This window comes from Myxocyprinus asiaticus, chromosome 16 (assembly GCF_019703515.2).
Source record: "Myxocyprinus asiaticus isolate MX2 ecotype Aquarium Trade chromosome 16, UBuf_Myxa_2, whole genome shotgun sequence".
NCBI lineage: Eukaryota > Metazoa > Chordata > Actinopteri > Cypriniformes > Catostomidae > Myxocyprinus > Myxocyprinus asiaticus.
In genome coordinates this window covers 8,933,357-8,947,220 of record NC_059359.1, presented here as the reverse complement: position 1 = coordinate 8,947,220, position 13,864 = coordinate 8,933,357, and the positions used below count along the sequence as shown (strand labels likewise).

Sequence of the window (13,864 nt, the reverse complement as noted above, 5' to 3'; positions counted from 1 at the left end):
AGTGCTCGAGCGGGAAAATGGAAATGGGTCGATTCAAGTGTTTGTTATGAAGATATTTACAAACATGCACTGACATTAACGTCATTTAACGCCGTTTTTTTGTGTTTGTAGTTTTTGGTCTTTATCAGACAATTCTACTGAGTAATGTTGCGCTAAATTGGAGACATAACTGGCAGGTTTGGCCGGTTTAAAAGTCGTAACCGTTGGGATTGTAACCTCTCCATGATGAAACACGAATCGTTCTCCAAATGTAAGAAACAAGGTACAGTGAAATTCACTTACGTACGCGTGTTTAGTTTATTAACCTGTATTTGTTTCTTACACGTAATTACACTAGCAAAAAGTGTTATGTTTTGAACATTGTTTTGGTTGTACCATACTATTCTTTGAAGTACATTGGATGGCCATGTAATACGTACAGGTAGATAGTATTATATAGAAAAGTCTTGGAAACTCAGCATGGTATATATATATATATATATATATATATATATCAACATACTATAGTATTGTCGTCTGATACAATTACTTTACCACAGTGCTTTTTTTGACAGTAACCTCTATAGGTATAATAGTGCAGGAAACATGTATGCTGTTACTTGTATATGTTAAATATGTGTGTATAACTGCAATGCTGATCTTTACAGATTCAAAATTGGAGGGACAAAATGGTGCATCATCCAAAAGCAGAATTAAACCGACATGTAATGCTCTTCAAAACAAACCATTTAAAGGTAGAATATTTTACTTGGATCTGCCATGGAATAGGAGGGTACAAACCTTGGAAAATGACATCACAAATCTTGGTGGGGTAAGTGCAGTTTATTGTTTGCTCTCTCACAGTAAATATGTCATCATTACTGAAGATGTTGTGTACACTGCATGCAAATATTTACTGTTCAGGAAGAGAATGTCTTCAATTCAGTAGCTTTCGTAGTCCTTCAGAGTAGAATAAGACAATATTGTTTACGTATAGAGGGAGTTTATAAGCAAGCAGCCTACTTCTTTAATAAACCTCAGAATATATTCTGCTTTAAAGAGGGGGTTAAATAATGGTATGTATTCGACCATTATAATTCATCGTATCTCTTCTGCTCATCAGACAGTGGAAAAGTTCTTCAGTAAGGAGATCAAATATCTTGTTTCCAGTAAGCCGGAAGCTCGTTATGCCCAACGTCTGCTGCCGGACTCCCCGGCACCTAGCCCAGATTCAGGCGTTAGTTCTCCCCATCCCAGCAGCAGGAGGGACAGGCACAGGGGCAGCTCTCAGGGACCCACTGACATGGTTTGTTGTGATGATACTTTTGTGATGCTTATCTACAGTGCATCTAGATAGTATTCACAGCGCTTCACTTTTTCCATATTTTGTTATGTTACAGCCTTATTCCAAAATGGATTAAATTCATTATTTTCCTCAAAATTCTACAAACAATACCCCATAATGTCAACGTGAAAGAAGTTTGTTTGAAATCTTTGCAAATTTATTAAAAATAAATAACGAAAAAAAATCATATGTACATAAGTATTCACAGCCTTTGCCATGACACTCAAAATTGAGCTCAGGTGCATCCTGTTTCCACTGATCATCCTTGAGATGTTTCTACAACTTGATTGGAGTCCACCTGTGGTAAATTCAGTTGATTGGACATGATTTTATAAAGGCACACACCTGTCTATATAAGGTCCCACAGTTAACAGTGCATGTCAGAGCACAACCCAAGCCATGAAGTCCAAGGAATTGTCTGTAGACCTCCGAGACAGGATTGTATCGAGGTACAGATCTGGGGAAGGGTACAGAAACATTTCTGCAGCATTGAAGGTCCCAATGAGCACAGTGGCCTCCATCATCCGTAAATGGAAGAAGTTTGGAACTACCAGGACTCTTCCTAGAGCTGGCCGCCTGGCCAAACTGAGCAATCGGGGGAGAAGGGCCTTAGTCAGGGAGGTAACCAAGAACCTGATGGTCACTCCGACGGAGCTCCAGCATTTCTCTGTGGAGAGAGGAGAACCTTCCAGAAGAACAACCATCTCTGCAGCACTCCACCAATCAGGCCTGTATGGTAGAGTGGCCAGACGGAAGCCACTCCTCAGTAAAAGGCACATGACAGCCCGCCTGGAGTTTGCCAAAAGGCACCTGAAGGACTCTCAGATCATGAGAAACAAAGATTGAACTCTTTGGCCTGAATGGCAAGCATCATGTCTGGAGGAAACCAGGCACCGCTCATCACCTGGCCAATACCATCCCTACAGTGAAGCATGGTGGTGGCAGCATCATGCTGTGGGGATGTTTTTCAGCGGGAGGAACTGGGAGACTAGTCAGGATCGAGGGAAAGATGAATGCAGCAATGTACAGAGACATCCTTGATGAAAACCTGCTCTAGAGCGCTCTGGACCTCAGACTGGGGCGAAGGTTCATCTTCCAACAGGACAACGACCCTAAGCACACAGCCAAGATAACAAAGGAGTGGCTACGGGACAACTCTGTGAATGTCCTTGAGTGGCCCAGTCGGAGCCCAGACTTGAACCCGGTTGAACATCTCTGGAGAGATCTGAAAATGGCTGTGCACTGACGCTCCCCATCCAACCTGATGGAGCTTGAGAGGTCCTGCAAAGAAGAATGGGAGAAACTGCCCAAAAATAGGTGTGCCATGCTTGTAGCATCATACTCAAAAAGACTTGAGGCTGTAATTGGTGCCAAAGGTGCTTCAACAAAGTATTGAGCAAAGGCTGTGAATACTTATGTACATCTGATTTTTTTTTTTTTTTTTTTTTTTTTTTTTTAATACATTTTTTTAACAAACTCCTTTCACGTTGTCATTATGGGGTATTGTTTGTAGAATTTTGAGGGAAATAATTAATTTAATCAATCTTGGAATAAGGCTGTAACATAACAAAATATGGAAAAAGTGAAGCACTGTGAATACTTTCCGGATGCACTGTATACTTGCTGCTAATAATATGATTATGTAAAATAGGAAGTATGTACTGGTTAATTTTGTTTCTAACACAGACATCATTCCTTCTGCAGTGTAATTTAGAGTGCTGATCTCTAGAAAGTAGTGTGACCGATGGATGATATAATGCTAATACTGTGTGTGTATATATATATATATATATATATATATATATATATGATTACAATTTAATGATGACAAATGAGACATAGAACATTTTAATAACTTTTTATTTTTAGGAATATTTCCACTAAAACATTGAAGAAATGAATAGAAAATGTTTATTATCTGTTGACAAGATTTTTGGTAGTTATTTTTTTAATTGATACTGAATTGAGAAACTAACACTCAAATGGCTGATTCATCAGTCTGTTACTTGTATCTTTCCTCAGATTACATTTAGTGAATTTCACCAACTAAACCATTTTCATTATAGCAGCAGTAAAATTAGATCTATGTTTATGTTTGTTAGAAACTTGAAAAGAAGGGACAAGTATTGCACATTGTCTATTATTATTTATATATTGTGTATTTTGTGATTTTCTGCAATGCATAGTTAAAGCATACCAGTAGTTGATGTGACCCTTCATTTTGAATGTTTCCATGTTTTATTTTCTAAGTTTCTTTTATATGGCACTCTTTCATTGGGAATGTATGTTTGTCTTGTGCTGGTGTTTTACAGGCAGCTGTTAGTCGAGGCAAATCACTCGTGAAGAGAGTAGTTAAGGAACAAGTGAGTCATCTTTGTGTGTCAACTTTTTTGTGTTTCTTTGTGAATAAACTCCCATAAGCAGTGCTCAGTGTGAATGAGTGAGTGATTTGGGGTTTCTTTTGTTTCCATCTCAGGAACATTTTCAGATGAATGGGATCTTGGCCAATGCTTTGGAATGGGGGGTTAAAGTCCTGCATGTTGAAGGTATCATTACCAACTTAGTCATTAACCATCTGTATCAGTTAGACTTACCATGATATCATAATTTTCACACTGTGACGAGGAGGAGGGGGCATGGCCGGGCCGTGATGGAGCACGGCCGGCGCTGAATCAGCTGATCAGCAGGAGAGCAAGATAAGGGGCAGCCGGAGATGCCAGTTCAAGAGAGAGAGACACACGTGCCCGCACTGCACATTTGTTTATGTCGGCTTTAAGTTGAGTTTGATATTAAAAACTTGTTTACTGTTCAGCCGGTTCCCGCCGCCTCCTCACCCGTCCGTATACTGTTACACACACCAGTGCGGTGTTCACGTTCAAACTGACTAAAACCGGTATTACTGCTGGTTGGACGCTAAGTGGTACTATGGGGTAATTTTCGTTAAACAATAGCCTAAACAATAGCAGATTTTAAACGTTGAACTTTTTAATTTATTTTAACTAAAAATTAAAATGAAACTGAAAAAAATGAAGTGCAATTAAAATGTGTGTTCAACTTTTTGAAAGATGGCTTTTCAACAGTTGTGAAGGGCAACATCTCTTTGCTCTCTCACGAACCAACTTCATCCGTGCATTCACTCTATCATAGGCTACCGGTCGAGAATTTAGTTGTCCGGGCAAATACATCACTTATTGTGGGTTGTTGCAGGTTTAATGTTGGTGATTCGGAAGAGTAATGATTTTGAATGTGTTTGAATAAATTTTTTTGTTCCCTCCTAGGACTGGGCGATATGAAAGAAATATGTTCATGATATTTTTATTTAAATTCACAATATCCAATTACATTGTCAACTCCCTGGCTGAAGCATCGTTGAATATTCTTGCTTTACTGATCTTGCATTGTAAATTAAATTCATTTATTTCAAAAACGAAAAATGTAAACCAAAGACATTTCTAAATTTAAATTGCACTTAAAAAAAGCTATTAAAATAACACAGTGGTCAAAAAAAATAAATAGTGTATAACCACCTTTCCATTTACCGTCACGCAAGTATCCGTCTCTGACAACAGGCGGAAAATTATTAATAAAAATTAAGATCTAAAATCAATTCTAAATGTAAACATAATTATATTAATGATAATAATCACTGAAATATAAATCGTGGTGTAAAAAGTACTCAGAAATTATACTTAAGTTAAAGTATGGATCCTGAGTGAAAATTTTACTCAATTAAAAGTCCAAGTATCTAGCCAAAAACATGCTTGAAAGTAAAAAAGTATTGACATTGTTGTACTTAAGTATTAAAAAAGTAAAGTAACTTTTTTCCTATCTAGAATGAAATCAAGAGAGGAGGATTGTGTGTGAGAGGATGTTTTAGTTTGTCACCTTTTTACTGTCTGTGATGACTTTCATATTTCTCACCCAGTGGCATTCGCAACCTGGTCGTACAATCATGTTGCAATTACTACATTTTGCAAAGTGATTATTATGTGGCCTATTGTATGTAACACTGCAATTTCCTGATAAAATGAACACTAGAGGTGCTAAAACAACAATGACTTTTATTCCCTTTCACTCAAATCACGAGTAAAACGGCATATTATCAGTTCATTAGCACTTTGCTCTTTTCCACATACAATGCTATCTTATGACATCTAAACACTTTTACTATAGCACATGACTCATTTTAACATTTGCATTACATAACCAACTACATTTACAAGCTTGTTCGAGTGTGATCAAATTGCACGGTAGCTCAACTGATAGAGTGTTGCATATGCAATACAGAAGGCCAGAGTATGAGTCCTGACATTATCTTTAAAAACCTTGTCTGTTCGGGAGAACATTTTACTCGCTTTTAGTGCCTCACAGTGTACATTTCACCTCGGAACTGCCCTGAGACGTGTAATAAATCACATAATTTAATTTCTCAAAAATGTTGGCACAGTCACACAATGTTCGTTGCATGGGAGAAGGCACTCACAAATTTGCAATGTTAGAGCACCCAGCACCTTGAGACATAGAGAAATCTTGAACCATAGAGTTCTTGGTTTTGTGAATTGTTTTCAGAGGTTTGCTACCAAATCTTGCTGTTGAGCAGATGGATGAATTCAGCAAATTTCATAATTAATATTCACTCAGATTCCATCATTTTTATTGTCATTATCATTGCTAGTTTTATAGTTATTATAATTAGTAATTAGTGTAACAAAAACAACAATAATAATTCAACAAATAGGGAGTATAAATTCATAGATATGATTTAAATATGAAGGAAAGTGTAGAAATAAATTATATGTACACATTTATTTACAAAATCCTTTTGTTTATATATATATATATATATATATATATACATATATATATATATATATATATATATATATATATATATTGCAACGTGAATGATCATTTTTGACTTAACTGTCCAAAAGTAGCAGGCGTTTAGAATCAGGTTTAGGACAAAAACCATCAGTGTTTCTCACTTCGTGCTCATAGTTTTGAATTAATACATCACATTCAGTCAGGCGGTCACATGCGGTCTAGTCACACAAATATTTCAACGTATCCGAAACTCAAATCAGATCCGAAATTCCACCTCTGCAGATGGACGGAACTCTACACAGCCATCGTGCAACAATCCATTTGAAATGACTGACCTCTTCAGTCCAGTAAGACGAAATACATTTATCTGCAAAATGTACTTTTTAAGTTTAAATAAAATTGTAATGAGTAAAATTTACTAGTTTTTTTTCTTTGGAAATGTAATTAAGTAAAATTATTCTGTTTAAATTGCACTCGAGTAAAGTACAAATCCCAAAAAATAATACTTGAGTATTTTTACTCAATTACTTTACACCCCTGCAGATGTATAGGCAATAGTTAAAGTGACCCTGCAGAGTTGCGCTCACAACAAACTGCTCTGTGGAAATAAAGCAACTGAACTCATAGCACCTCCTGAGCTGAGATGGTCTGAGGTTATTTGCAGCATTCTCATAGACGATACTATTCTTGCAAAAAAAAATTCAGAAGACTGAAACAAAAAAAGTGAGAACCCTTTACATACGTGTGTTCCATGAGACTGCACGCCTCCGAACAAACAGCGCGTCAGACATGCGCATAGACTGCTTTTCTGTCATCTGTTCTTAAAAATATAATAAAATTTGTTTCTTCAAGCGCATGTCTGTGTGTCTAACAGCATTTCTTATGTCATTCCAAATCCGAGACGTCTTACAGTTACCCACCACATTATACTCGCTACCTGCAATTAAACATCATCTGTCAGTGTGTGTACTTTGCTGCCTGTGTAATTTGATATGTTGGTAAAGAACATCTGGCTTTCATTGCGTTATTTAGGTTCATTTATCGTGGGTCGCACACTCTTCATTATGCAACTATTCTTTATTTAAGGTTATTCTATTCGTTAGGCTATTGTACTGATATTGGAAGTTCCATCCATAATGTTTCCCCCTTTTAGCCGGTATAAAATTACACACCGGTGTTGTCCCTTGTACCGAGTAAAACCGGTTATACCATGGCAACTCTAGTATCATTATTGTTAGAGTTCTGTGTGACTGACAAGAGTTCTTGTAAATTACAAAATATGCAAATAAATGCAATTTATAGTAATTTACTTGACCCAAGACTTACATGACTACTGTTTGTTTTGAAAAAGTGTTTGAAGTTATTATGCTTGATTCCAAACAGATGTTATTTCATATGTTGACAAGAAGAAAGCAAAAATCATTGCAGTTAATACAGCTGATGCACTGGGCAAAGGAACTGTGAGTAGTTTTTTTTTATGTTCTTAACACATGTTCCACTATATCTTCTTTATTAAAGTGAATGTTGGCATTACCCTGGTTTTGGCCAGCAAAACCATACATTTCGGAATTCGAGCTGAGTAATGATACAGATTTTCCGATTCACAAGCATTCGATTTCGATTCAATATCAAATCATAAAGGGTAAATTTCTGTAACAATGTCCATTTTGATTACATATTAAAGAAATTCTCTCTCAGCTAATGCTGTTAATTAAAAAGAAACCTTCTAGGCAACCCTTCTAGGTACAATTCCAAAATATTTATTTTTCAAATGATATTTTTAATTCGTTTTTCATCAAATTGGTCATGTTTTAGCTTTTGAAAATGTTTGAAATTCAGTCTATTCCATCAATGTCTTGAAATTGCATATATTGTACTATTTACATTGATATGAAGACGTGCTAAATCGGTACTCTCTTTAAGACTACCGGCATCAGGGGCCTGGGTAGCTCAGCAAGTAAAGACGCTGACTACCACACCTGGAGTCACAATCCAGGGCGTGCTGAGTGACTCCAGTCTGGCTTCCTTAGCAAACAATTGGTCTGGTTGCTAGGGTGGGTAGAGTCACGTTGGGTTAACCTTCTCGTGGACGCTATAATGTGGTTCTCGCTCTCGGTGAGGCCCGTGGTGAGTTGTGCGTGGATGCCGCGGAGAATAGCGTGAAGCCTCCACGTGAGCTTGGTCACCGCGGTAACGCACTCAACAAGCCACGTGATAAGATGCACGGATTGACTGTCTCTGATGCGGAGGCAACTGAGATTCGTCCTCCGCCACCTGGATTGAGGCAAGTCACTACGCCACCATGAGGATTTAGAGCGCATTGGGAATTGGGCATGCCAAATTGGGGAGGGAAAAAAAAAGACTACCGGAATCAGCCTGTGAGCGCATATTAACGAGAAATGGTGTGCATGTTTTCTGTAGCGCATCCATTTATGATTAGAATTACATGTTTCTTTTTTTGTTGTTTTAAATCCACAACTAAATGTAGAGAACAGAAAGGGTATTAAAACGGGCATTATTCCATGACATATGGATCAGTGGATCTGGTCTTTGGACACTCACAATGAGTTAATCCATACTTTTACTCTCAACATGCAGTGAAAGGACCTCTGTGCTAATAACTTCTCCACAATACTACTCAATCACTGGTGAGTGAAATCTAAACATTTACCAGCCAGTAGCTAATTATAGACATTTTTTAGATTTGTTCGCATATGTGAATGATTTACTTGCATTATAGAGGGTTGCCACAAAGTTATAGATCGATTTTGGGATTTAAGAATCAATATCGAGATCGATTAAACGAAGATTGCGATGCATCAGAAAATCAGTATTTTTACCCAGCGCTATTCAGAACACACTTATAGCTAGGGGTGCACTAGCCGATCGTGCCTAGAATCAGGGTCGATTTTTTTTTATTGAAGCATGCAGGGAATCACACATACACTGCTACCCTAATGAATGAGCACGTTCTCAGCCCTTAATGCATGACAGTGTGGCCTCTGGAGGGTGAATTGTTGGCAATTCTATGTATTTACGAATTGAAACTTTCAGACATGCTGTTATTCAGATGAATATGCAGGTTATTTTTAAATGTGTAAGAATTACACGTGTATGAATGTTAAGTTGCCCATTTTCTACCGTCATTAAGGTAATAATTCTGACTTGCTGCACTGTGAGCACGGAGAGGATAAAAAGACTGCAAATGGGTATAAAAACAAATTAAACAACAAATAAACATGCATATACAAATCTGAGTATACGTGATGTAACGTTAGTCATGACAATCAGATGTTGTGTTGAGCGATAGAGACTGTTTGAGCGATCGTGAGCATTTTCAGCTTCTCCCTTCAATATGCTCACTTGTGGTGTCAATCAAACATGCGTGCTCTCCAGGTAATCTCAATAACTCATCACTCATCTCAGTGCTATTCTGTGAGGATCATAATTTAAATCAGATTTATGTTGGTCACATTACCACTAATCACAGCAATTACATTTTAACCATAATGGCACCGCGTCCTCACACATTTGCTTAATAATTAGTGATTTGTGTTACAGCAACTGTTACTGTCTTTGGCGTCAAAGACGGTAAACAAATCATAGATATTAATGATTTCTCACTGGAGCAGTTTTAGAGCTTGTAACAGATTTATTTTTCTTATTTTTGAACGTATCTCTGCTGTGTGTGATGTTCATGGTTTTTACTGCTTACCAGTATGTCACAATGACCTTTTGATATTGACAACAGAACTATTCATAACTGTTTCAAAACAAATAAATCTTATCAATTCACAATTAATGTAATTTTGGTAACTTTATAAAAGGTTTAATTCGTTAACATTAGTTAATGCATTAGGTATCATGAACAAACAATGAACTATATATTTACAGCCTTTATTAAATGTAATGTTAGTTGATAAAATTACAATTGTTCATTGGTTGTGCGGTTTACCAGTACTAACGAAGTATCGCGACACCAAAAAATGAGAACGGTAAAACCCATATTGATTGATCACTACTCTAAAGAATTGTCTTCATTTTAACCTTTTCTGAAAATTACACTGTATTACAAAATAAATGGCCCACATTTTCTGCACTAATTGTGGGTGAAAATCTTTGAAATGTATTTAAATATGGTAAAATGTTTTACACTGAGCTGAGAGTATGAAGCATGACCAAATTGGCTACAAAATGTATTAAACAAGCATGCAAAGGGGTGGATGATGGGCATTAGAATTCTACAGAAACCTTTGGAACTTTCTGCTGAGTTTTGAGTGTGCTGTTATTTCAGTATATAATTAGTTATCACTTTATTTGTAGGCCAAAATTCAGCCCACAGGGAAAAGTACATTTAAGAGATATAATGGTAAGTACATTATAGCATCTATGTAAATTCATCAACTCTTACTAATGGACAATGTTGTTGAATGAATCCCATGAATCTAGTTATTAAGCTTTGAATTATTAAAAGCTTTTTTGTTTTCAGCTGGAAGAATTAGTCGACCATTTGTGAAGCTGGAAGACTCAAGCAGGTGATTTGTATGAAATATTTTTTATTATATTGTTTTACCTTTCATGTCATGAACTGAATGAAACATAAATTAGTGTGACTGATCCAGTTACATAAAACAATCTGTGGTGATTTTTTTTCAGGCATTACCGTCCAATCTACCTCCCCATGTCCAACATGCCTGTTTGCAAACTCCGGTCTCCCCCGCCCTGCAGTCCATTCTTGGTTGAGGAACATGGAAAAGATTATCAGAAGAAGAAACAGAAAGAACACAGGTAAAATGAGCATCAGTAACATCTGCCAATATGTTATGCAGGTTCCCACAGTCATGGAAAACCTGGAAGTATTAGGGTATTTTAAAATTGTGGTTTTCAGGCCTGGAAAAGTTACAGATATTAATAAAATCTTAAAATAATGTAAATTCCTATAGTGAAATATATATATTTTTTGTCTACTTATGCTCAACTCACAAAAATATTTAATTGGCTAGAAACTGCTCTTTATGAGTGCTATCCTGTAAAAATGTATCTACAAATGAAGAGTTATTATAATGGAAAGTCAATGGTCAGTAGGTGTGGGCAGTCAGTCTGTGCTATAATTTGCAGGTTTCAGGGTACCCGCGGGTCCTTAAGAGGTCTTAAATTTGGTGACGGAAATAGAGGATTTGTGAAATAGCCTAAAGTGATTAATATTAAACTTCAGAAGGATACGATTTAATTAAATAAATGCGTGTGCTGCATCCTTTAAAGTGAAGGTATGGCACTGTTGCACATTCTTCGGGCACGTGGTGGAGTTTGTGATACTGTTTCCAGTTGGTTGCAGAACGGTTCACAATCAGTAAGTACCGGACATGACAAGTGATCGCAAATTTTTTTTTACAAATTATGACAGTGTTTAATTAATAGTGTTTATATTCTAATATGTTGTAGATGATTGTAAGAGTGCATATTTTATTCCCCTATCTGTTTAAATGAGCAGCTGAAATCAGTAATGTAAGGACATTTCAAGATAAGAGTTCTCGGTATTTCGGGCTAGTGTTGAGTATTTCAAACTGGCAGATACCCTGTTTTGTGATTTAATCAGTTTTAAGACCTTGTTAAATGTGTGCCCCAGAATGTTTGAGTAAAAGAATCTGTTATGCATGATTTATTTTGAGATTGTGCGAGTTTGTTCTGATATGGACACACTGTATTCATTTTATTTGTTTAGGTCTTAAAAAGGGTCTCAAAAAGTCTTAAATTTGATATGAAAAATTCTGCAGCAACCCTGGGTTTGTTTTTTGTGTGTGACTGAGAATCTTTGTTTTCCTTTAGGTCTGGAGGGGAACGAGGGACTAGAGGAAAAAAAGGCAGATGTAGAGCACATGAAGGGAGAGAGAAGAGGAAAGGAGGATACTGTGAGTGCTGTGAGGTCAAATTTGAAAACCTAAAGGCGGTACGTGTCAAAAGTGTATTAAAAAAAGAAAACACTCTTTTAGTGCACTTGCAACAGATGTTAATGTTTGTCCTAATAAGTAATTATACATTTTGCATTAAATCCATGACAGCTGTACTCACCTGTTTGACATTTCGACCCCTAGCACCTAGAGGGTGAGCAGCATCAAGCTTTCTCTAAGAGTAAGGAGTACAGAGTTGTGGATCAAGTCATCGCTGGACTCACCTGCGACCTCATGAACATCAGCTCACATGCCAAAAGGTACAGACATGTCATTATTTTTATTAAAAATCTAAATGTTATTAAGCAAAATGATCTTTTCCTTATTTATGTTAGTAGATCTGTTATTTAAGGCCTTGTACTGAGTGTATGGCAGTGTTCTGTTAACGTTTCTCTCTTGTAGGGTGAAATGCAGTGTATCCACCTCTCTCCTGCAAGCGGGAGCCATGTTGGTAGTGAAGGAAGATGCGGGAACTATGGGTAGCGATGACAAGCAAGAAACCAAGGGTTTTTTGCTTTGGGACTCTACAGCAAAGCAACCTCTGTCGGAACAGACCAGAGAAAAACCACCTCTGGTTCGCAAACGCAGCAGGGGCCAATGTGAATTTTTCTGGAACAATAGGGACAGCTTGATAGACCAATCTGACATTCCAGAAAAGTCCCAATCCAAGTGTGGAAACTTTGAGTGGGAATTACACTCACAATCTGCTATACAGGAGGCTGAAGGTAGATCTTCACTTAGCAGAGAGCAACACTGTGCCTCTAATACACTTGAATGCAGGACCATTCAAGACCAAAAGACCAGGACAAACCATGACATACACCCAACTAAACAATTCAGTGAGAGAAACATACAATCCCTAGCAGAAAGGGAATGCCTTAGTACTACCTGCAGCGAAATGTATACAAAAACATATAGCGCGCAGGAAAATCAAGTTGAAAATTCAGCTCTTTGGCATTGGGCATGTACAGAACCTGACCCGGACATGGACAGTCCCTTTAGTTCACTGCAACGGAAGGTTCGGAATGTCAGACCCAGAAGAAGAAAGAAAGAGCCAGCCATGCACATCCAAATCAGTAAAAAGAGCGAACTGTGGCAGTTATTCCAGTCCAGTGATGACATGGATGAAGAGTTTAAGGGTTTCTGAGATTAGAACTGGATGGAGGAATACAAAGCAAACACCAAGGAGAGTTAAAGAAAATAAAAAATTATAATAATTTAAATGGCAAATAATATATATTCATAGATCTGATTTCTTTAATCAGTAAAATGGAAAACTACACTTTTTAACCATAAGGGCTTTAAAACAAAACATTGATTAAAAAAGGGAAAAATACCTACTGCCTAGATATGTGAAAAAAGTGAGATGCCTTGTTTATTTGTATGACTTAATGTATACATTTACAGGTATGTTGTGTATGAACTTGAAGGATACAACCTCATGAATCTATCTTTAAACGATTTTCCGTTTTCTGTATTAAATTGAAAATATTTCGGTAATTTTGTTTGGCTTTTTTTTTTTTTGTGTGTGAGCACCATGGTTATCAACACAATACTTTAGCGCCAAAAAAAAAGCTGTTCATATCTTTAGATCTGATATGATTTTTGTGATACAGTTGAAGTCAGAATTTTACACACACTTAGGTTGAAGTCATTAAAACTAATTTTTTAACCGCTCCACAGATTTAATATTAGCAAACTATAGTTTTGGCAAGTCGTTTAGGACATCTACTTTGTGCATGACACAAGTAATTTTTCCAACAATTGT

At 36.9% G+C, this 13,864-nt stretch overlaps 1 protein-coding gene across 2 annotated transcripts; it reads left to right on the top strand.

Moving 5' to 3' along the window:
• LOC127454193 (protein DBF4 homolog A-like) lies at positions 1 to 13,587 on the top strand. 2 transcript variants are annotated; one of them, XM_051721224.1, is made up of 12 exons: positions 1 to 262; positions 648 to 811; positions 1,103 to 1,285; positions 3,637 to 3,687; positions 3,801 to 3,870; positions 7,532 to 7,608; positions 10,472 to 10,517; positions 10,638 to 10,683; positions 10,805 to 10,936; positions 11,975 to 12,095; positions 12,241 to 12,356; positions 12,499 to 13,587. In XM_051721224.1, the coding sequence occupies exons 1-12, from the start codon at positions 223 to 225 to the stop codon at positions 13,241 to 13,243; spliced, it is 1,791 nt and encodes a 596-aa protein (XP_051577184.1). In that variant the 5' UTR covers positions 1 to 222; the 3' UTR covers positions 13,244 to 13,587. The 2 variants fall into 2 exon arrangements, with proteins under 2 accessions (XP_051577184.1, XP_051577185.1); XM_051721225.1 differs by lacking the exon at positions 1 to 262 and having other exon boundaries at positions 685 to 811; positions 1,150 to 1,285.
• Positions 13,588 to 13,864: the final 277 nt, after the last annotated feature.

What these genes read in the sequence shown, in the direction of transcription:
- LOC127454193 (XM_051721224.1), top strand. Translation starts at nt 223, where the DNA reads ATGATGAAACACGAATCGTTCTCCAAATGTAAGAAACAAG. An exon ending in ACATCACAAATCTTGGTGGG is followed by an intron (nt 812 to 1,102) that starts GTAAGTGCAGTT and finishes TCTGCTCATCAG; the next exon opens with ACAGTGGAAAAGTTCTTCAG. An exon ending in AAGAAACAGAAAGAACACAG is followed by an intron (nt 10,937 to 11,974) that starts GTAAAATGAGCA and finishes GTTTTCCTTTAG; the next exon opens with GTCTGGAGGGGAACGAGGGA.